The sequence below is a fragment of the Hoplias malabaricus genome, chromosome 4 (assembly GCF_029633855.1).
Source record: "Hoplias malabaricus isolate fHopMal1 chromosome 4, fHopMal1.hap1, whole genome shotgun sequence".
NCBI classification, from domain to species: domain Eukaryota; kingdom Metazoa; phylum Chordata; class Actinopteri; order Characiformes; family Erythrinidae; genus Hoplias; species Hoplias malabaricus.
In genome coordinates, this window is record NC_089803.1 from 14,030,545 (window position 1) to 14,054,325 (window position 23,781).

At 46.3% G+C, this 23,781-nt stretch overlaps 1 protein-coding gene across 2 annotated transcripts in view; it reads left to right on the forward strand.

The window, feature by feature from the left end:
* Positions 1-6,125, forward strand: part of kcnk9 (potassium channel, subfamily K, member 9) — a 79,463-nt gene extending 73,338 nt beyond the window's left edge. The window contains exons 2-3 of one of the 2 annotated variants that reach the window (XM_066669671.1): positions 5,098-5,760; positions 5,815-6,125. In XM_066669671.1, coding sequence (XP_066525768.1) covers positions 5,098-5,760; positions 5,815-6,035 — 884 coding nt within the window. In that variant the 3' untranslated portion in view covers positions 6,036-6,125. Of the gene's footprint in view, positions 1-5,097 lie in introns of both variants that reach the window. The other variant, XM_066669670.1, reaches the window with a different exon arrangement.
* Positions 6,126-23,781: the final 17,656 nt, after the last annotated feature.

Here is a 23,781-nt window from a genome sequence, read left to right on the forward strand (position 1 = left end):
AGTTTCACACACACACTCACCCTGTCAATCACACACTCACCCAGTCACTCACACACTCACACCTGTGGACAGTTTCACACACTCACCCAGTCACTCACACACTCACACCTGTGGACAGTTTCACACACACACTCACCCTGTCAATCACACACTCACCCAGTCACTCACACACTCACACCTGTGGACAGTTTCACACAATCACCCAGTCACTCACACACTCACACCTGTGGACAGTTTCACACACTCACCCAGTCACTCACAAGCTCACACCTGTGGACAGTTCCACACACTCACTCAGTCACTCACACACTCACACCTGTGGACAGTTTCACACACTCACCCAGTCACTCACACACTCAGACCTGTGGACAGTTTCACACACTCACCCAGTCACTCACACACTCACACCTGTGGACAGTGTCACACACTCACCCAGTCACTCACTCACTCACACCTGTGGACAGTTTCACACACTCACCCAGTCACTCACACCTGTGGACAGTTCCCCGGTCACTCACCCTGTCACTCACACACTCACACCTGTGGACAGTTCCACACACTCACCCAGTCACTCACACACTCACACCTGTGGACAGTGTCACACACTCACCCAGTCACTCACACACTCACACCTGTGGACAGTGTCACACACTCACCCAGTCAATCACACACTCACACCTGTGGACAGTTTCACACACACACTCACCCTGTCAATCACACACTCACCCAGTCACTCACACACTCACACCTGTGGACAGTTTCACACACTCACCCAGTCACTCACGCACTCACACCTGTGGACAGTGTCACACAATCACCCAGTCACTCACACACTCACACCTGTGGACAGTTTCACACACTCACCCAGTCACTCACAAGCTCACACCTGTGGACAGTTCCACACACTCACTCAGTCACTCACACACTCAGACCTGTGGACAGTTTCACACACTCACCCAGTCACTCACACACTCACACCTGTGGACAGTGTCACACACTCACCCAGTCACTCACTCACTCACACCTGTGGACAGTTTCACACACTCACCCAGTCACTCACACCTGTGGACAGTTTCACACACTCACCCAGTCACTCACACACTCACACATGTGGACAGTTTCACACACTCACCCTGTCACTCACACACTCACACCTGTGGACAGTTTCACTCACTCAACCTGTCACTCACACACTCACACCTGTGGACAGTTTCACACACTCACCCAGTCACTCACACACTCACGCCTGTGGACAGTTTCACACACTCACCCAGTCACTCACACACTCAAACCTGTGGACAGTTTCACACACTCACCCAGTCACTTTACCCCTGTGGACAGTTTCACACACTCACCCAGTCACTCACACACTCACACCTGTGGACAGTTTCACACACTCACCCAGTCACTCACACACTCACACCTGTGGACAGTTTCACACACTCACCCTGTCACTCACACACTCACACCTGTGGACAGTTTCACACACTCACCCAGTCACTCACACACTCACACCTGTGGACAGTTTCACACACTCACCCAGTCACTCACACACTCACACCTGTGGACAGTTTCACACACTCACCCAATCACTCACACACTCACACCTGTGGAGAGTTTCACACACTCACCCAGTCACTCACACACTCACACCTGTGGACAGTTTCACACACTCACCCAGTCACTCACACACTCGCACCTGTGGATAGTTTTACACACTCACCCTGTCACTCACACACTCACACCTGTGGACAGTTTCACACACTCACCCAGTCACTCACACACTCACACCTGTGGACAGTTTCACACACTCACCCTGTCACTCACACCTGTGGACAGTTTCACACACTCACCCAGACACACTCACACACTCACACCTGTGGACAGTTTCACACACTCACCCAGTCACTCACACACTCACACCTGTGGACAGTTTCAAACACTCACCCAGTCACTCACACACTCGCACCTGTGGACAGTTTTACACACTCACCCAGTCACTCACACACTCACTCCTGTGGACAGTGTCACACACTCACCCAGTCACTCACACACTCACCCAGTCACTCACACACTCACACCTGTGGACAGTTTCACACACTCACCCAGTCACTCACACCTGTGGACAGTTTCACACACTCACCCAGTCACTCACACACTCACACCTGTGGACAGTTTCACACACTCACCCAGTCACTCACACCTGTGGACAGTTTCACACACTCACCCAGTCACTCACACACTCACTCAATCACTCACACACTCACCCAGTCACTCACACACTCACACCTGTGGACAGTTTCACACACTCACCCAGTCACTCACACACTCACACCTGTGGACAGTTTCACACCCTCACCCAGTCACTCACATACTCACACCTGTGGACAGTTTCACACACTCACCCAGTCACTCACACACTCACCCAGTCACTCACACACTCACACCTGTGGATTCTTTTTTATCACCAATCCATCCACCAATATGTGTTTGGCCTGTAATAGGAAACCTGAGCACCTGGAGGAAACCTACACAGACACAGGGAGAATCCCAGGACAGTACCTGTTGCTCCAGCGTGCGCCCTGTCACCATTAATCCACGTCTTTATTCGTTCCATCCACACAGTTGTAAACACATGTGAACGGTCAGTGGTGTAAAGTAGAGAAGACCTGCCGTGACTGAAGTTGGCGTATTGCGTTTCTTTTTAACTAAGGGTTGTAAAATAAAGATCAGTGTGCTTGGTCAGCGGAATATGACAGCGTCCACCTCTCTGTAAAAGTTGAACAAACGGCAGACTTGGCGAGTTTGGAGTTTGAAGCCTCGCCATACTGTATCTCCACCTCCTTCGGCCTCCAAACTCCATCCATCAGCACGAGTCACATTAGAGCCACAACAGCTTCAGAGTGACTCAGCAACTTTGAGCTCCTCGCCTCCAGATAAAGGCTCATTAAACTAAAAGCTTTACTGGCCCATCTCGACTTCCTGCCTTCTCCTGAACCAATAACGCCCACTCCTTTCTCCCTCTCTCATCCACTCAGAGAAAAGGGCAAGAAGAGGGGGAAGAGAGAGATGACATCGGACTAATTGAAGACCCCCTAATTCTGATCTCTGAACCCGGAGGGAGACGAATGAGTTTGCTCATTTATTTCTATTGCGAGTCATGTTCTTTACCATTGGCCAACAATTCATTCTCTGCTCGGTGCTCAGTTGTAAACAAGGCCAAGTCTCACCTTCTCCCGAGAAACTGAATGATGGTGTAAAGTAGATTAAGGTAAAAAAACAGTAGGCGGTGTTAAACCTTAGGAAAACGGTGGATAACGACTCTGCGCTAATCTCGCAGTGTGAGATAAAATGTATTAGGAGGGAAATATCCGCCAGCATGGCGGCACGGCTCGCGCATTCGTCATACTTAACCTTAAATTCAACCCAGAACGTAACAAATTTTTTTTCAGCCTAGCTTCTGTTGAGTTTCCTTATGCTTTGCTCTCAGCGCTCTCTCGGATGACAGATACTTGATCTGTAATTTGTTGTTTGTTGGACTGGTCTGCTCCTCTGAGTGCTTCATTTTCAAATGTGCACATCTTTATTGGGCCTATTTTTATTCATTTTAGCCAATTTTCCCCCGGCGTGAGTCATAGCCTCTTCTGCCTGGTGAAGCTTTGTAAAACCCTGTCTCAGCCCATGAGGTCCGCCTCAGTCTTTTTCAGAGCACCAACCACAGCCATGATGTTCACCTCCTGGAGATAGTCTCTGTATTTTGTACTTTGGGCAAAGACCTCCCTGCGTCTCTCACAGTTTACAACTAGCAAGTCATCTATACTATTTTTAGATTATAGTGTCATTAGTCTTAGCCTCAGTCACCATAAGAACAGGGCCCACCCACTAGCTCTAGGGGCTCACACAGTGATCTGAAGATGGGAGGGTGAAGGTCAACATAAGTCATCTTCTAGACACATGAAGCCGTGTTTAAAAGCATTGCTTAAAACATAAATACCGCTCAATTTGCTGGCAATTGGTGATGTCAGCAAATAGAGAGAACAAGAGAGAGAGAGAGAGAGAGAGAGAGAGAGAGAGATAGGACCATTATTAATTCTCTCTTGGGCTCCTGGCCATGGATGATTGTGCCTCTAAAATTCTGCCTGATTGTTTTTAATGTGCTTGGACCTCTTGCGTCAGTGTGTGCCAGAGCTTGGCAGAGTCCTGTATAGGACATATGTTCTAGATATGGTAAATCTCATAATACAATTTGGAAGGGCAAAAGAAAACAAAAATCTGCAAATGTTTCCTTATGGTATCAAATGGTTTGAGGCAAAAACAAACAAACAAACAAAAGCCTAGCCATCACCGCATCTGTGAAATGATGTTTAGTTTTCAAGGTTTCGGTTACCTTTTAAATGATTAAAAAATAATGTTATTAACCACATCACTTTGTGTAGTTAATTGTAATATTTGAAATGTGAGCCCAAAGCTTTTCTTTTGGATGCTGTAAGCATCCCCATGCTCTGGCAGTTATCTTGGTGATGGCCTGGGAGCACGTCCTCAGTGTCCGCTGACTGTGGCTAGTGAACTGCAGACTCTGCTGCTGTGTCAATGGTGGTCCATTTCTAGCTACCGGCTGCTAAACCTGCACCTATTGCTCTGGTGCTGCTCCCTGGCCTCTGTGCACTCTCATTTCATTTATTTTTATTTATATATTCATTTTTGTTTCTGTGTGACCTGTTTAACTTTTGTATTGTTCTGTCTCTGTTTGTCTTTTGATGTTATTGTTGTTTTGTGTCCTATAATTGTGAGCATTTTTGGTTCTTGAAAATATAAATAATTATTATAAAGTATTATTTATAAATGCATTGTTATATTATAAAAGCATTAAGGTTTGAACCAGTCACAATGTAATATTGTTACTAAATTTGACCTAGTGTTTTGTGCTAGGACTCATTGCTGTTTCCTGTCCTGTCAAGACCTTGTTTTATTCTTATCAATCTACCCCAGGAATGTATTTAAAGACATTTAGTTTGTCGTTGTTCACGGACCATGCCCAACGTGTCTCTAAATCTTTATTTTAAACTTACAGCATCCTCTCTTGTACTTGTTTCTTAGGGTACGGCCATGCAGCTCCAGGCACAGACGCGGGGAAAGCCTTCTGCATGTTCTACGCAGTGCTGGGCATCCCTCTGACTCTAGTGATGTTCCAGAGCCTGGGCGAGAGGATGAACACCTTTGTGAAGTACCTGCTGAAGCGCATTAAGAAGTGCTGTGGCATGCGGATCACAGAGGTGTCGATGGAGAACATGGTGACGGTGGGCTTCTTCTCATGCATGGGGACGCTGTGCATCGGTGCCGCAGCCTTTTCACACTACGAGGACTGGAGCTTCTTCCAGAGCTATTACTACTGCTTCATCACGCTCACCACTATTGGCTTCGGGGACTTCGTGGCATTGCAGAAGAACCGGGCCTTGCAGAGGAAGCCTCTATACGTGGCCTTCAGCTTCATGTACATCTTGGTCGGGCTGACGGTCATTGGGGCTTTCCTCAACTTAGTGGTGTTGCGATTCCTGACAATGAACAGCGAGGATGAGAGGAGGGATGCCGAGGAACGGGCATCGCTAGCAGGGAACCGGAGCAGCATGGTCATCCACATCCAGGAGGAGAGCGGCCAGAGGAGCCGGAGGAGACGGGAGCAGCAGAGGCAGCAGCAGAGGTATAGGTCGGAAGTCACGGACCTGCAGTCCGTCTGCTCCTGTATGCACTACCACGAGTTTGGCAGCTCTGCTGCACTCGCTCCAGGAGGTGTAGGAGGAATTGGAGGAATGGCAGGGATTGGCGGGATCGGAAGAGCTTTCTCCCACCAGAACTCTTTCAGCTGCCAGCTGAGTCCGCCCCAGTACTTCCACTCAGCGGTCACGTACCGAATCGAGGAAATCTCTCCAGAGACGCTGAAGAACAGCTTCCTGCCTTCCCCCATCAGTTCCGTTTCCCCGGGACTCCACAGCTTCACGGACAACTTGCGCCTGATGAGACGGCGCAAGTCTGTCTGAACTGAACTCCACCGGGACTTCCTACAAAGCAACACACTTCCCCATCCTTCCTCTTTTTAATAAGTAATAACAAGAGTATTTATCCAGTAATAGATCAGTCTTATCCAGTACAAACACTGGTCACTCTGTGTTCCCTTGCCGATCTCAACCGCACATGTCATGCATGCCCAACTTTCAAGGTGTACCTGGTAGGAAAGAAAGTATTGATGTATATTTTGTGTATCTTGCAGATGCTGGATTAGCATGTTCTACTGTTCACTCTGCACTCCACAGCTTCCTAAACCTTTGCCTGTAGGGGCATGGGAGCTAATGTAATATTGTACAATGTTTTACAAAGGTAAACAAGGTGGTCTTTATTAAAAAGAATCACTGAAAGGCATATTTGCTGAACATTCAAGGCTAGTCTAATAGATGCTCTTGTTTACAAGAAGTAACATCCTAGATTGCAGAATGATTCTTGCCCATGTCTGGCCCACATTTTCTGTTCTCATAGCTCACTTGCTGCAGGAATTAACGACACCTGGGCCTATTCCACTGGCCACACGAGGGCCACATTAACGCCAAATCAGAGGTCACTGTTTGGACACGTTTGGATTAACCTCTGTTTCTAGAGCCAGTACAGCCATGTCATTGTCAGAAGTGGGCCAGATGTGTTTAGTGACGTGTGGCCGGATGAACGTGTTTAATATGTGGGCTACTTTAGTTCACATGCAGTTTGACAGCACCAACAGATTTCTTCTGAAATCAAGGTTATTAACCGGGACTTTGTGAGTCCCACTGTTTCTGCGATAACAGCTTCTACGCTTCTGGGAAGCCTTTAGACTAGAGGTTTGAGCATTAATGGAAAGCACTGATGTTGGATGCCACTCTAATTTATCCCAAGGTACTGGATGGAGCTCCATCTTTTCTGGGGACCCCTCTTGCCCACACTTGTTGTTGGGCCTTACGATTGTGAGTACTCTTTTAAGTAGCTAAAAAAACATTTGGACGTGTAGTTTATATTGGGAAAGCTCTGGTGTAGCATAGTGGTCCTTCCCTGGGTGGGAATTGCTGACCTCCATTCTGCCAAATTTAGAGAAGCAGTATTAACTACTAGGCCATGAAGTCACAGCCACTACAGGCACTGTAAAAGGTAACACAGTATGCATGCATGAAAACTGTCCATGTCCGCGGTGTAAATCGGACAGGGAACACAGATCAGGACACCAACACTTCTCCTACAGGTCCAGAGTCAGTGATACTTGGTCAGAGTACTTGGTTATCTATGTCGTCAGTGTCAAGTTTTCTTTCAACATTGTATTTGCTTTTACATCGTGTGAACCTTTTGATGATGATCCTAGCATAATCAGAATAGTATTTCGTTGCATTACCTGTACCAACAATGATTCATTTCAGTCTCCTATAGTGCAAAAGAAATGCCTCAACTTTCTATAATCTTAAAGTAATCTTAAAGCCCCCTATTGCCCACTGAGTGTGTAGCCTTGTTAGCATGTGCCGGTGGTCTACACTAGAAGATGTAGCATGAGCGAAAGAATCGGACAGTCTCAAAACATGGATTTGGAAAGCCGGTGTTTGTGACATCATAAAACCTAAGAATTAAATCCTGTCAATCTGCAGGGTGGGATATCTCTGTAGGAGATTGGCAGAGGCATGAGTGCAGACAGAGGTGGGGACTAGTTGCATACTTGTAGATCAGTGAATAATGAACAGAGACATTGTAGAGTTGTAACAAAAAAATAAGTTCTAAAGCTTTTGAACAGAGATGAGTTTTTAAGAAGTCTAATCAATGTCAGAGGATGGGGTTAGGTTAGGAATTGTCAATATTAATTTCTCAGATAATTTGGCTTGATATTTAGTATTAAGCCTCAAATAAATAAAAATGGTCGGCCCGTAGAATAAAACCTTACAAACTAATGCATTAAACAAGGGAAAACATCCAGAAATAACAGAATTAATCTCAGCATATTTTACAACGCTCTTATATCTACATATGTTTGATGTTTTGACTAAATTTAAGGTGGTTTCTTTTTCCAGAGAATAACATCTTGCAGTGTACAGAGACTGCACTGTAGAGAGGCGAGGGAGTGTTTGTGTCTCCTGGCGTCTCTTGATTGTTTCTGTTTTTCTGAAGGACTACGTTCAGGTAGCTGTGTCTCCAGGAGGAGGGTTGGTGACCACAGACCTAAACACTCATGTGCAAAAGTTTGGATACCCTTGGTCAAATAAATGAAATGTTATATTGAAATATTGATGACGTGGGAGAAAACTAATGTTAGTGCACCATCTCTATATATTTACGTATTTATATATTTATTTATTTATCTATCTATGTAACATATAAAGCATAAGATACATTTTTAAAGATAAGATTTAATATTATATTTTATTTTTATTTTTATTTATTTCATTTTTATTTTTGGCAGGAATTAAATTGAATTTCCTGAATGTCCAGAAGGACTTTTATTTTCTTAAGGAATGACATAGCTTTTTGATTAGGGGTTATCTAATCATAAATTTTGCACATGATTGTGTAAACACACATACACACACACGCACACGTTTGTTTCCATGCATTGTGGGGACATTGCATAGTTGCAACTCACCTTAACCTTGAATGTGATTACTACTATCCTCCCCCTAATTCTTCCCGTAACCCTAATACCCAGTCAATCAATCAAACGCTATTTATAACATATTTCACAGCAGAATCTTTATCCTAACCTTAAATCTAGCCCTAACCCTAAACTTAACCCTAATTTCTAATCCCAAATCTAATTCCAACTTTCAAACATGTTTTCACCTTAAAGTTAATCCTTCAGTTTTAGCTTGTCCCCACAAGGTAAACAAGGCCCTGCAATTGAAGGGTGCAAACAGATGTTGGACCCCACAATGTATGTGAAACACACACACACAAACACACCACATCTTACAAAAGCTGCTCCTTAACCAAAATCTCATTCTGGCACTTTCTTAATGTTCCCTTGCTGGCCGTGGGCTCGATGAGAATAAACCAAGGGGCTGGACACAAACCCCATAAGGACATAGGAGCCTCTTATTAAAGGATGAGAAGCATGAAGCATGGATATCTGCTTTTCACACAAACTCCTTCATCTCTTCATCATTTCATCCCTCCCCCCGTTCCTGACGTGCCCTGAAGGGGGTGAGAGTTTTATCACCTGACCTTTCTATCACTCGCGACGACGCACACACTCCAGAGAGAGAGAGATTATTTTTACAGGCCCAGAAAAATTATACTGTTTTGTCTTATCTAAAGACGACTTCTAGCCGGGGGGAATCTCAAGTGCCACACACCTACGAATGAGAAATCAACTGATACTGAAAAAGGACTTGAAAGCATCAGGTTTTTTTCCCTTCATTTGTTTGTTTGTTTGTTTCCGTTTAGTTTTTAAATGTTTTTTTTTTCAAAGAAGCAATTCCAATTAGAAAGATAAGACACTGTTTTACTGAATGAAATGCCATGTCAAAATCCTCTTGTCAGCCCCAGCATGTGCCTCAGTCTGCATTCTGATATGTGTGACACCTTCTGTTTTCCTTTGCTTTTCCTTTCCTTTCTTCATGATTTAAATGTCATTTCCGTTTGCGGGGTCCCAGATAGCAGAACGATTTGGGCCTAGGTCTGGCCCACATCCCACAGGGATGGATGACACCTGGGTGGACTGCTCCTGCTGGCCACAAGAAGGCGGCATGAACACGAAATCAGGGTCACGTGTCGCCAGAGGTCACTGCTCGGGCCACTTTTGGTTCACGTGCAGTTTGCCAGCACCGACGTTTGTCCATCTTCCAGAAGTGGCCCCCATCTGCACGCTATCTGGGAGGTTGTGTATATTGTCTGTGTACGTAGAGATTTTCCAATTGTGTAAAATACAGGATGTGATTGATAAAAAGGCGAGTGGGTGCGGAAGTCTTCAGGTGTTGCCTGATCAATAAATTTAATAATTGCATGTGCTTTGTTTAACGAGAAAATTTAAAAAAAGAGTACTGGTATGCATAAACTGTCAAAAAAGGGAAAAAAAAACAATAGCAACTTTGCCAATGGATTAAACATCAGAAGCAAATAATCCTTTAAGTTTATTTTCTAAAAATAAATAAATAAATAAAACCATTATTTTTGTTCCTCTGAAAGATGTCCGCTTCTCAAACTGCCATCTGTTGTCTCACTGTCTCCAACACTTTGTCACAAGGCTTTGACACATTCAGGGCAAATATAGATCTATAGGGCGATTGAAGCCATGCCCATATACGGAATTCCTAGTCCATGCTGTTTTTCTCAATGGAAAAAAAATGTGTCCCGTGTTAGACCAAATAATACCAAACGTAATTATGGTGCACGATCATTTCACAATCGTCTGCATCAAAACATCAGCTTTCAACTATTGCCTCCCCAAACAGATCCTCAGTGAGAAAGGTCCTGGGTTTTGCCTGGGTTTGGACGCCCCTGCAGCTGTAGTCTTAATTATATTTAGACGTTGTATGAAGGACATGTAGATCCTGTACTACACTGCATTAACCCAAATACTGAGCAGGACAATGGTCATCTGGGTAAGTATGATGGTAGGTGGATTGGCACTGTCCACAGGTGTGAGTGTGTGTGTGACTTGATGAGTGTGTGAAAATGTCTACCGGTGTAAATGTTTAAGTGTGTGTTGCACTGTGATGGTACCCTGTCCACCATGTGTTCCCGCATAGCGCCCAATCACTACGGGTGGGCTCTGGACCCACTGCGACCCTGGTTAGTATGAAGCATCTTCAGACAATGAATGAAAACAACCACTTTTCCCTCTTCAACTGCAGCACAGAAGATGACATTTGGAAAGCTCTTGAAGTGTAACTCAATGGGAACGATTTTCCAAAACAGTGTGGATTAAGGGATGGAGGGATGTTTTACAACCAAGTCCACATTCAATAAAATCGAAAGCAGAGTCCTTGTAAAACTCCTGGGTAAACAGTTACGACATCTCCGCTTCACCGGTTTATTACAGAAGTTAACAGCGAGTCATTGTCTTCAATCGAGACGATTAAGGACAATGTGCGAGAGAACACACACAAAATAATGACAAAACTCAGAGCTCATCAGTAATAAAGCTATAGTACCTTCACTCCCTCATCCCCCCACAACTAAAACAAACTAGTCTATGTGTAAAGTACTGCAGGCTACACAAATTGGCTACAATATAAAATTAAAGCCCGTCTTTTACGGGCTTCCTTTTCTCAAATTATCCAAATTATTAAAGAAACTAGAGAACAATATTAAAATGTAAGTATGTGAAAATAAAATGTTTAATGACAGGGTCTTTTAATTATCTATTTATTTATTCTTGCAATTTCACCTCTTGCCAGTGCCCCTTCCTGTAATCCCTTCATGCCCCACTAGGGGGGTGAGCCCCGCAGTTCCAGTACCTTTGCTCTAGACAATAGTTCAGAGGTTTTTAAATGTTTGCTGCAGAAGCCCTACAAAGTAAGAACAAAAGGAAAAGTGTATTCCAGGGGGTCTAATTTCAACTTTATTGATTTTTATGCAATGTTTAAATTCATGAATTATTTTTTCCCTCCTAGATATTCACTGATCAACTGTGAGTGGTATTTTCGAAACATGAAAGCACTTAGGAACCACAGCAACTCAGCTACAAAGTAGCAGACTTTGTTACCTTACACAGCGTTGTTACCAAATGCTGAGGTGCACAGGCTGTAAAAGTTGCCTGAGCTCTTCTGACACATTAAATACAGAGTTACAGACTTCTTCTGGCATTTAATATATGCACGAAACAGCCATGGCCGAACAGCTGCCTGCAAGCCTTACATCACCAAACTCAAGCGTCAGATGGAGTGGGGTAAAAGACTGTCACTGGACTCTGGAGCAGTGGAAACATGGTCTGTGAAGTGATGAATCAGGCTTCTCTGACTGACAGTCTGATGGATGTGTCTGGGTTTGTCGCATGCCATCGGAACATTGCCTGCACAACTTTGTGGGAACAGTTTGCAGAAGGCCTATTCCAGCAGGATTGTGCCCCTGTGCACAAAGCAAGGTCATGAAGGCATGATTTGACTGGCTCACACAGCATCCTGACATCAGCCCCAATCAAACACCTTTGGGACAAAGTAGAAAAGAAAATTTTGAGCCAGGGTCATTCAACCAACATACTTGTCTAACAGTATTTGTGAGAAAAAATGGGCACAAATTCCTACAGACACACCTCAAATATATTTGAAGAAGATTAGATGCTGCTATGACTGCAACGAGCTGACCAACTCCATATAAGGACAATGGAAATAGAGTGGACTGTCATAAAGTACTAGAGGTGTAATGTGTAGGTGACCTAATACTATGTAGAAAAGTATTAGGTCTCATACACAGTTTGATCCTAAAGAAGTTGCTGCATTGCCCTCCCAGAAGAGCAAGAGCAGTACCTGCACCAACGATGAGACAGACCCATCAAATGAATGGAGTTGGGGAGGCGCGTGGATGATCTGCTGTTGATAAATGCTATGCCATATTCAGCAGGGCCTGAGAGCTGCAGCTGATACACACTGACACCGAGTCGATTCCTCTGGCCTCATCAGCGTTTATCGCACACAGGATTCAGATCTGAATCCTATAACCACATTACAGCTCAGAACCCAAGGGAGCAGTGTGTGAGAGCGATGGGATGGAGCCAGCACTCAGACCTGCAATTAATTTATGGAGTTGCATCATCTCTAAAATACAGTTCACAAACCACTTTATAAGATACACTCCCCTCCTACCGACGCTCACTGGCCACTTTATTAGAAACACCCACCTTCTACTGACGCTCACTGGCCACTTTATTAGAAACACCCACCTTCTACTGACGCTCACTGGCCACTTTATTAGAAACACCCCCTTCTACTGACACTCACTGGCCACTTTATTAGAAACACCCACCTTCTACTGACGCTCACTGGCCACTTTATTAGAAACACCCACCTTCTACTGACGCTCACTGGCCACTTTATTAGAAACACCCCCTTCTACTGACGCTCACTGGCCACTTTATTAGAAACACCCCCTTCTACTGACACTCACTGGCCACTTTATTAGAAACACCCCCCTTCTACTGACGCTCACTGGCCACTTTATTAGAAACACCCCTCTTCTACTGACGCTCACTGGCCACTTTATTAGAAACACCCCCCTTTCTACTGACGCTCACTGGCCACTTTGTTAGAAACACCCCCCTTCTACTGACACTGGCCACTTTATTAGAAACACCCCCCTTCTACTGACACTCACTGGCCACTTTATTAGAAACACCCCCCTTCTACTGACACTCACTGGCCACTTTATTAGAAACACCCCCCTTCTACTGACTCTCACTGGCCACTTTATTAGAAACACCCCCCTTATACTGACGCTCACTGGCCACTTTAATAGAAACACCGCCCTTCTACTGACACTCACTGGCCACTTTGTTAGAAACACCCCCCTTCTACTGACACTCACTGGCCACTTTATTAGAAACACCCCCCTTCTACTGACTCTCACTGGCCACTTTATTAGAAACACCCCCCTTCTACTGACACTCACTGGCCACTTTATTAGAAACACCCCCCTTCTACTGACGCTCACTGACCACTTTATTAGAAACACCCCCCTTCTACTGACACTCACTGGCCACTTTATTAGAAACACCCCCCTTCTACTGACTCTCACTGGCCACTTTATTAGAAACACCCACCTTCTACTGACGCTCACTGGCCACTTTATTAGAAACACCCACCTTCTACTGACGCTCACTGGCCACTTTATTAGAAACACCCCCTTCTACTGACACTCACTGGCCACTTTATTAGAAACACCCACCTTCTACTGACGCTCACTGGCCACTTTATTAGAAACACCCACCTTCTACTGACGCTCACTGGCCACTTTATTAGAAACACCCCCTTCTACTGACGCTCACTGGCCACTTTATTAGAAACACCCCCTTCTACTGACGCTCACTGGCCACTTTATTAGAAACACCCCCTTCTACTGACACTCACTGGCCACTTTATTAGAAACACCCCCCTTCTACTGACGCTCACTGGCCACTTTATTAGAAACACCCCTCTTCTACTGACGCTCACTGGCCACTTTATTAGAAACACCCCCCTTTCTACTGACGCTCACTGGCCACTTTGTTAGAAACACCCCCCTTCTACTGACACTGGCCACTTTATTAGAAACACCCCCCTTCTACTGACACTCACTGGCCACTTTATTAGAAACACCCCCCTTCTACTGACGCTCACTGGCCACTTTATTAGAAACACCCACCTTCTACTGACGCTCACTGGCCACTTTAATAGAAACACCGCCCTTCTACTGACGCTCACCGGCCACTTTATTAGAAACACCCCCCTTCTACTGACACTCACTGGCCACTTTATTAGAAACACCCCCCTTCTACTGACTCTCACTGGCCACTTTATTAGAAACACCCCCCTTCTACTGACACTCACTGGCCACTTTATTAGAAACACCCCCCTTCTACTGACGCTCACTGACCACTTTATTAGAAACACCCCCCTTCTACTGACACTCACTGGCCACTTTATTAGAAACACCCCCCTTCTACTGACTCTCACTGGCCACTTTATTAGAAACACCCCCCTTATACTGACGCTCACTGGCCACTTTAATAGAAACACCGCCCTTCTACTGACGCTCACCGGCCACTTTATTAGAAACACCCCCCTTCTACTGACACTCACTGGCCACTTTATTAGAAACACCCCCTTCTACCGACGCTCACTGGCCACTTTATTAGAAACACCCCCCTTCTACTGACGCTCACCGGCCACTTTATTAGAAACACCCCCTTCTACTGACGCTCACTGGCCACTTTATTAGAAACACCCCCTTCTACTGACGCTCACTGGCCACTTTATTAGAAACACCCCCCTTCTACTGACGCTCACTGGCCACTTTATTAGAAACACCCCCCTTCTACTGACGCTCACTGGCCACTTTATTAGAAACACCCCCCTTCTACTGACGCTCACTGGCCACTTTATTAGAAACACCCCCCTTCTACTGACGCTCACTGGCCACTTTATTAGAAACACCCCCTTCTACTGACGCTCACTGGCCACTTTATTAGAAACACCCCCCTTCTACTGACGCTCACTGGCCACTTTATTAGAAACACCCCCCTTCTACCGACGCTCTCTGGCCACTTTATTAGAAACACCCCCCTTCTACTGACACTCACTGGCCACTTTATTAGAAACACCCCCTTCTACTGACGCTCACTGGCCACTTTATTAGAAACACCCCCCTTCTACTGACGCTCACTGGCCACTTTATTAGAAACACCCCCCTTTTACTGACACTCACTGGCCACTTTATTAGAAACATTTATACTGAGGCTCACTGGCTGCTGGTCAGAAACTACTGACAATTTGGTATGACTAATGGAAATGCACATTAGTATGAATCTCTGATGTGGAAGAATGAGTGGTGAAGTGAAACGGTGCAGACACTGAGCTTAAAGCTTAAACAGATCAGAAGAGATTTTAACCTCAGTATTACCTGAGAGCGAGGGTGGGGTGGGGTGGGGGGGGGGGTAGAGAGAGGAGGTTAGGGCATGAGAGAGAGGCTGTCTAATATTCAGATGAAGGAAGGGGGGAGGGCGGGTTCAGAATTACCTTGCGTTGAGTGTGAAATCCAAATGAACCTCTGTGACAGCGAGACAATGTGTTTGTGTGAAAGATGTGTGTCTCTCTCTCACTCTGTGTCTGTGTGTGTGTGTGTTTGCCTATTTATGGAAACAAAGGCAGCAGCCTGAGGGAATATTACCAGCCTCTGACTTCTGAGAAAATGGGAAAGCGCGAGATGAGATTGGTGGTTAAGTTTGAGGCTGTCACAGAGAAACAAATTGACAGAGGGAGCAATGAGGCGAGGGCTAATTCCTCCATTAGGCCCCAGTCTAAGATATGTGCATCCCAGTGCCATTGATTGAGTTTTTATGACAGCTCCAATAAGCAGTACATCCATCCTAATACAGCAGAGTGCGAGATATGAGCGGGAGAGCAGCTCACATTATTGCTGTGTGTTTTTAAAAGCTCATTTCTGCTGCCTTTACGTTCCCAAATGAATGCATCCATAATTCTCACAACCCACATAAAGTATTCCCATAGATTCTGTACATCTGCATAGACATTAAGCAGTGTGTCCACTAGAGGGCGCAACTTAGATTTAAGCGATTTTTAACCTGTGGGATGACATCTCCATTCTCATGAGGAGCTGCCCTACCTCAGCTGCAGCCTTGGCGTACGTGATGAGGAGTGGGTGGAGCCAAAGTGGAGCATGTGCTGGTGTCCTGAAAAGAGTGTTCTCTCTGTGTCTAGGTGGGTTTCCTCCCACAATCAAAGACACAGGTGTACTGGATGTGTGCAGTGACGTGCAGGCAGGAGAGGCAGGTGAGGCACTGTTACATTCTCAAAAACAATAAATAAATAAATAAATGAAAAGAATTGTGAATCATATTTAAAACAAACAAAGGTCTGCCTTCCCTCGGATTGCTCAATCACATAACCACGCACAGAAGGACACCTGTGACTGCATGAATAATAAAAATGTGATCTTTGTAAACCATTGCTTTCCCTAGTGTAGGTCATTTACTTCACTTATGTGTAAAATATATTTAGGCTTGTTGTTATTCATAACACGGTGATGAAAAACAGTATCGCTAGGCAGCCATCTCCTCTTACTCAGCAATATATTAAATTTATGAACAAAAGTAAGCCCATGCAATACATATAATAATTAATGTTGATGTGAATATAAGAAACATACTGGCCACAGGGCCGTCAACGACACAGATACAGGTCAGAGCCATTTAGGGTATTTAACTGGTTGGTCCATCTCACTTTTTTCTAACAAGTTATAATTAAAATCAGGCTTAAAACATACACACAGACCACACCAAGACACACCGAAGTACACAGGTTAAAATAAGGCTACTTAATAAAGGCTACACACGGCAATGTGAAGAATGTGATATTAAATATATGTAATAAACCATTACCTAATCCTAGCACATTACTGAGAATTTAAAGTTGGGGTGCTTAGGTCTGTAAACCTGCTTCTATTTCTCCAGTGCCTCACTAGCCCTTCCCCTCACTGCATTTCACTGGCTGTGAGAGACCAAAGTGTTTAGAGTGTGTGAAGTGTCTGGGTGAGTGTGTGACACTGTCCACAGGTGTGAGTGTGTGAGTGACTGGGTGAGTGTGTGACACTGTCCACAGGTGTGAGTGTGTGAGTGACTGGGTGAGTGTGTGAAACCGTTCACAGGTGTGAGTGTGTGAGTGACTGGGTGAGTGTGTGAAACCGTTCACAGGTGTGAGTGTGTGAGTGACTGGGTGAGTGTGTGAAACTGTCCACAGGTATGAGCGTGTGAGTGACTGGGTGAGTGTGTGAAACTGTCCACAGGTGTGAGTGTGTGAGTGACTGGGTGAGTGTGTGACACTGTCCACACATGTGAGTGTGTGAGTGACTGGGTGAGTGTGCGAAACTGTCCACAGGTGTGAGTGTGTGAGTGACTGGGTGAGTGTGTGAAACTGTCCACAGGTGTGAGTGTGTGAGTGACTGGGTGAGTGCGTGAAACTGTCCACAGGTGTGAGTGTGTGAGTGACTGGGTGAGTGTGTGAAACTGTCCACATGTGTGAGTGTGTGAGTGACTGGGTGAGTGTGTGAAACCGTTCACAGGTGTGAGAGTGTGAGTGACTGGGTGAGTGTGTGAAACCGTTCACAGGTGTGAGTGTGTGAGTGACTGGGTGAGTGTGTGACACTGTCCACAGGTGTGAGTGTGTGAGTGCCTGGGTGAGTGTGTGAAACCGTTCACAGGTGTGAGTGTGTGAGTGACTGGGTGAGTGTGTGAAACCGTTCACAGGTGTGAGTGTGTGAGTGACTGGGTGAGTGTGTGAAACTGTCCACAGGTGTGAGCGTGTGAGTGACTGGGTGAGTGTGTGAAACTATCCACAGGTGTGAGTGTGTGAGTGACTGGGTGAGTGTGTGACACTGTCCACACATGTGAGTGTGTGAGTGACTGGGTGAGTGTGCGAAACTGTCCACAGGTGTGAGTGTGTGAGTGACTGGGTGAGTGTGTGAAACTGTCCACAGGTGTGAGTGTGTGAGTGACTGGGTGAGTGCGTGAAACTGTCCACAGGTGTGAGTGTGTGAGTGACTGGGTGAGTGTGTGAAACTGTCTACATGTGTGAGTGACTGGGTTAGTGTGTGAAACTGTCCACATGTGTGAGTGACTGGGTGAGTGTGTGAAACTGTCCACATGTGTGAGTGACAGGGTGAGGGTGTGAAACTGTCCACAGGTGTGAGCGTGTGAGTGACTGGGTGAGTGTGTGAAACTGTCCACATGTGTGAGTGACTGGGTTAGTGTGTGAAACTGTCCACAGGTGTGAGTGATTGGGTGAGTGTGTGAAACTGTACACAGGCGTGAGTGTGTGAGTGACTGGGTGAGTGTGTGAAACTGTACACAGGCATGAGTGTGTGAGTGACTGGGTTAGTGTGTGAAACTGTCCACAGGTGTGAGTGTGTGAGTGACTGGGTGAGTGTGTGAAACTGTCCACAGGTGTGAGTGTGTGAGTGACTGGGTGAGTGTGTGAAACTGTACACAGGCGTGAGTGTGTGAGTGACTGGGTGAGTGTGTGAAACTGTCCACAGGTGTGAGTGTGTGAGTGAATGGGTAATATGTGTGAAACTGTACACAGGCGTGAGTGTGTGAGTAACTGGGTGAGTGTGTAAAACTGTACACAGGCGTGAGTGTGTGAGTGACTGGGTGAGTGTGTGAAACTGTGCACAGTTGTGAGTGTGTGAGTGACTGGGTGAGTGTGTGAAACTGTACACAGGTGTGAGTGTGTGACTGACTGGGTGAGTGTGTGAAACTGTGCACAGGTGTGAGTGTGTGAGTGACTGGGTGAGTTTGTGAAACTGTGCACAGGTGTGAGTGTGTGAGTGACTGGGTGAGTGCGTGAAACTGTCCACAGGTGTGAGTGTGTGAGTGACTGGGTGAGTGTGTGAAACTGTCCACATGTGTGAGTGACAGGGTGAGGGTGTGAAACTGTCCACAGGTGTGAGCGTGTGAGTGACTGGGTGAGTGTGTGAAACTGTCCACATGTGTGAGTGTGTGAGTGACTGGGTTAGTGTGTGAAACTGTCCACAGGTGTGAGTGTGTGAGTGATTGGGTGAGTGTGTGAAACTGTACACAGGCGTGAGTGTGTGAGTGACTGGGTGAGTGTGTGAAACTGTACACATGCGTGAGTGTGTGAGTGACTGGGTGAGTGTGTGAAACTGTCCACAGGTGTGAGTGTGTGAGTGACTGGGTGAGTGTGTGAAACTGTCCACAGGTGTGAGTGTGTGAGTGACTGGGTGAGTGTGTCCACAGGTGTGAGTGTGTGAATGACTGGGTGAGTGTGTGACACTGTCCACACATGTGAGTGTGTGAGTGACTGGGTGAGTGTGCGAAACTGTCCACAGGTGTGAGTGTGTGAGTGACTGGGTGAGTGTGTGAAACTGTCCACAGGTGTGAGTGTGTGAGTGACTGGGTGAGTGCGTGAAACTGTCCACAGGTGTGAGTGTGTGAGTGACTGGGTGAGTGTGTGAAACTGTCCACATGTGTGAGTGACTGGGTTAGTGTGTGAAACTGTCCACATGTGTGAGTGACTGGGTGAGTGTGTGAAACTGTCCACATGTGTGAGTGACAGGGTGAGGGTGTGAAACTGTCCACAGGTGTGAGCGTGTGAGTGACTGGGTGAGTGTGTGAAACTGTCCACATGTGTGAGTGACTGGGTTAGTGTGTGAAACTGTCCACAGGTGTGAGTGTGTGAGTGATTGGGTGAGTGTGTGAAACTGTACACAGGCGTGAGTGTGTGAGTGACTGGGTGAGTGTGTGAAACTGTACACAGGCATGAGTGTGTGAGTGACTGGGTTAGTGTGTGAAACTGTCCACAGGTGTGAGTGTGTGAGTGACTGGGTGAGTGTGTGAAACTGTCCACAGGTGTGAGTGTGTGAGTGACTGGGTGAGTGTGTGAAACTGTACACAGGCGTGAGTGTGTGAGTGACTGGGTGAGTGTGTGAAACTGTCCACAGGTGTGAGTGTGTGAGTGAATGGGTGATATGTGTGAAACTGTACACAGGCGTGAGTGTGTGAGTGACTGGGTGAGTGTGTAAAACTGTACACAGGCGTGAGTGTGTGAGTGACTGGGTGAGTGTGTGAAAATGTGCACAGTTTTGAGTGTGTGAGTGACTGGGTGAGTGTGTGAAACTGTACACAGGTGTGAGTGTGTGAGTGACTGGGTGAGTGTGTGAAACTGTGCACAGGTGTGAGTGTGTGAGTGACTGGGTGAGTGTGTGAAACTGTGCACAGGTGTGAGTGTGTGAGTGACTGGGTGATTGCGTGATACTGTCCACAGGTGTGAGTGTGTGAGTGACTGGGTGAGTGTGTGAAACTGTCCACATGTGTGAGTGACAGGGTTAGGGTGTGAAACTGTCCACAGGTGTGAGCGTGTGAGTGACTGGGTGAGTGTGTGAAACTGTCCACATGTGTGAGTGTGTGAGTGACTGGGTTAGTGTGTGAAACTGTCCACAGGTGTGAGTGTGTGAGTGATTGGGTGAGTGTGTGAAACTGTACACAGGCGTGAGTGTGTGAGTGACTGGGTGAGTGTGTGAAACTGTACACATGCGTGAGTGTGTGAGTGACTGGGTGAGTGTGTGAAACTGTCCACAGGTGTGAGTGTGTGAGTGACTGGGTGAGTGTGTGAAACTGTCCACAGGTGTGAGTGTGTGAGTGACTGGGTGAGTGTGTCCACAGGTGTGAGCGTGTGAGTGACTGGGTGAGTGTGTGAAACTGTACACAGGCGTGAGTGTGTGAGTGACTGGGTTAGTGTGTGAAACTGTCCACAGGTGTGAGCGTGTGAGTGACTGGGTGAGTGTGTGAAACTGTCCACATGTGTGAGTGTGTGAGTGACTGGGTTAGTGTGTGAAACTGTCCACAGGTGTGAGCGTGTGAGTGACTGGGTGAGTGTGTGAAACTGTACACATGTGTGAGTGTGTGAGTGACTGGGTTAGTGTGTGAAACTGTCCACAGGTGTGAGTGTGTGAGTGACTGGGTGAGTGTGTGAAACTGTACACAGGCGTGAGTGTGTGAGTGACTGGGTGAGTGTGTGGATGAAGTTGCTGCAGTAGATAGGTGAATGAATGAATGAATGAATGAAATGATAACAAACCCCCTGTTGTATTTATGGAGGCGTTTCATTTTGGGGCTCCACTACTAGCAGATTCACGGCAGTCCTTCACTGAACTGATAAACTTTATACATGCTTTGGTTTTGGCGCTGCGTTCTCTGGCTCCCCTGCGAGTCGGGCTCTGTGTGCAGATACACTCGTGTGCATCTTGGTAGCCGTGTAAAACAGCCGTGCGGTGCTCAGGGCCATGCGTGGTGGCTGTGTGCTGTTATCTCACAGTTTGCAGCTTCTCAAAAACAGACACCGAGTGGGTGAGTGGGCTCCCGGCCAGAATTCACCAGCTCTGGCTTTTTCAGGCTCCAGCTCCAGAAGCTCCCAGATGACTTCATCCCGAGGTTAGAGCAACCGTCCAACTCTGCCTCCTTAACCAATTCAGTAGAGCTGACCCCTGTGGAGGAGGTGGGAGGGGCTCTGTAGGTCAGCAAAGCAACAGCACACTTTCTGACCGGGAAAACATTACAGTGACCACCTTGTTCCTACACTCACTGTCCATTCCCTCAGCTCCACTGACCATACACTGCACAGGTGCGAGTGGATCAGATACAGCAGTTGCTGCTGGAGTTTTTACATCCTGTGTCCACTCACTGTCCACTCTGTTAGACATAACGTCCATGGTGCTACATGTGTCCAGAAAGATTTGGCCAAGGTCATGGAGTGGGATTCCTTCCAATTGTCTATTAAGTTTGTCCTGCCTAGCAACAGTTGCTATGATTAAAGGTTTGTGGGTGGAGCCAGTATAGGTGAATGAGCTGCTTCAGTTTCCGGCCTCCAGCTCCCGAGCGTCCAGAGTGACATCACGTCCAGCTGTGTCCCGACTCGGGTAGGGGAGGGGGAAGAAGGGGGCGGGTGCTATTCAGCTCCCCACTGCTCCTCCGTAATTAAGCCGTCAGCCGAGAGGAGAGAAGGACAGCGTAAGAGCAGTGGTGGTCCCACAGCTCGAGCCCCCGCGCTCGGTTCAGCCTGTAATTTAACCACAGCTCAAACTCAGAGCTGCTCCAACTCTAACGAGCGTCTCACGTAGCTGAGTGTCTGAGCAGCATGAGGGGGCACTAACTTTCTCCCTCTCTCTCTCCCTCTCTTTCTCTCTCTCTCTCTCTCTCTCTCTCTCTCTCTCTCTCTCTCTCTCTCTTTCTCTCTCTGTCCATTTTGTCTGTATTTCTCTTATTTTGTCTCTGTCTGTCTTTTCTCCTCTTTCATTCGCTCTTAATTTCTTCCCTCAGTCCCTCAATCACTCACTCCTCACTGTCTCTCACTCTCTCTCTCCATTTATCCCTCTATATCTCTCTAGTTATCTCTGCTCTCCCTCCCTTTCTCTCTTTCCATCTATTCACTCGTCCTCTGTCCATCTTTTTCCCCCTCGCCCTCTTTCTATCCCTTCTCTCTATATATAACTCTCGCTCACTCACTTCTGCCTCTCCCTCCCTCTCTCCTTCTTTCTCTCTCTCTTTCTCTAACCACCTGACAGCTGTGATCATACCAGTATTAATGAAGATAGACAGAGAGTGAGAAAGACAGGGAGAGGAGTGAGTGAGTGAGAGTGAAAGAGGGATAGAGTGAGAGAATAGATGGAGAGAGAAAGAGTGATATTAATATAAGAGAGAAACAGAGTCAGGAGGACAAAAAGAAGGACAGTGAGGAAATAAAATATGTGTGTGTGAGAGAGAGAGAGAGAGAGAGAGAGAGAGAGAAACAAACAGTCAGGAGGACAAAAAGAAGGAGAGTGAGGAAATGAAATGTGTGTGTGTGTGTGTGTGTGTGTGAGAGAGAGAGAGAGAGAGAGAGAGAGAAACAAACAGTCAGGAGGACAAAAAGAAGGAGAGTGAGGAAATAAAACGTGTGTGAGAGAGAGAGAGAGAGCAACAGAAGTATTATTCTCCCACTCCTTGGAGAAGATGCCACAGTGAACTATATGGTATTTGTAGCAGAATTTGTCGTTTAAACAGAAAGTCTCCTGGCTGCCTTCAATGGATCAAAGCATTGTGTTCTAACCACAAACAAATGAACAAACAAACAAACAAAGGAGAGAACAGATAAAACACCAAAGAAAGAAAAGAGTCCATTGTCTCCACACACAGCTTGGACTCAGCCATTAGCATTCACCGCTAATTTCCACTGTGGACATCATCAGTGTATTACACGTCATAACCCCCTGACCCTGGTTCACCTCTATCACTTTCCTGAAGTGACAGCTAGACGCGACAACATTCCTGTGAGTATTTGACAGCATTCAGCCACATTAAGTTGGACGATTAGCTGTGGTTCACAATCACACTCCAGTTCATTCAAAAGATACTCCATTACTTCAGAAGACACTGTTCCACTGCTCCTGGAGCGACAGAGTGCTCCTGCATGGTCAGTTCAGTGGAGAACACAGAATCAAGTAGGCGGCTTTAATGTTTTGGCTGATGATCTGGCAGTCTTATGTAGTTTCTTGCTTTTCCATATAGATCATATCTTACAAGCC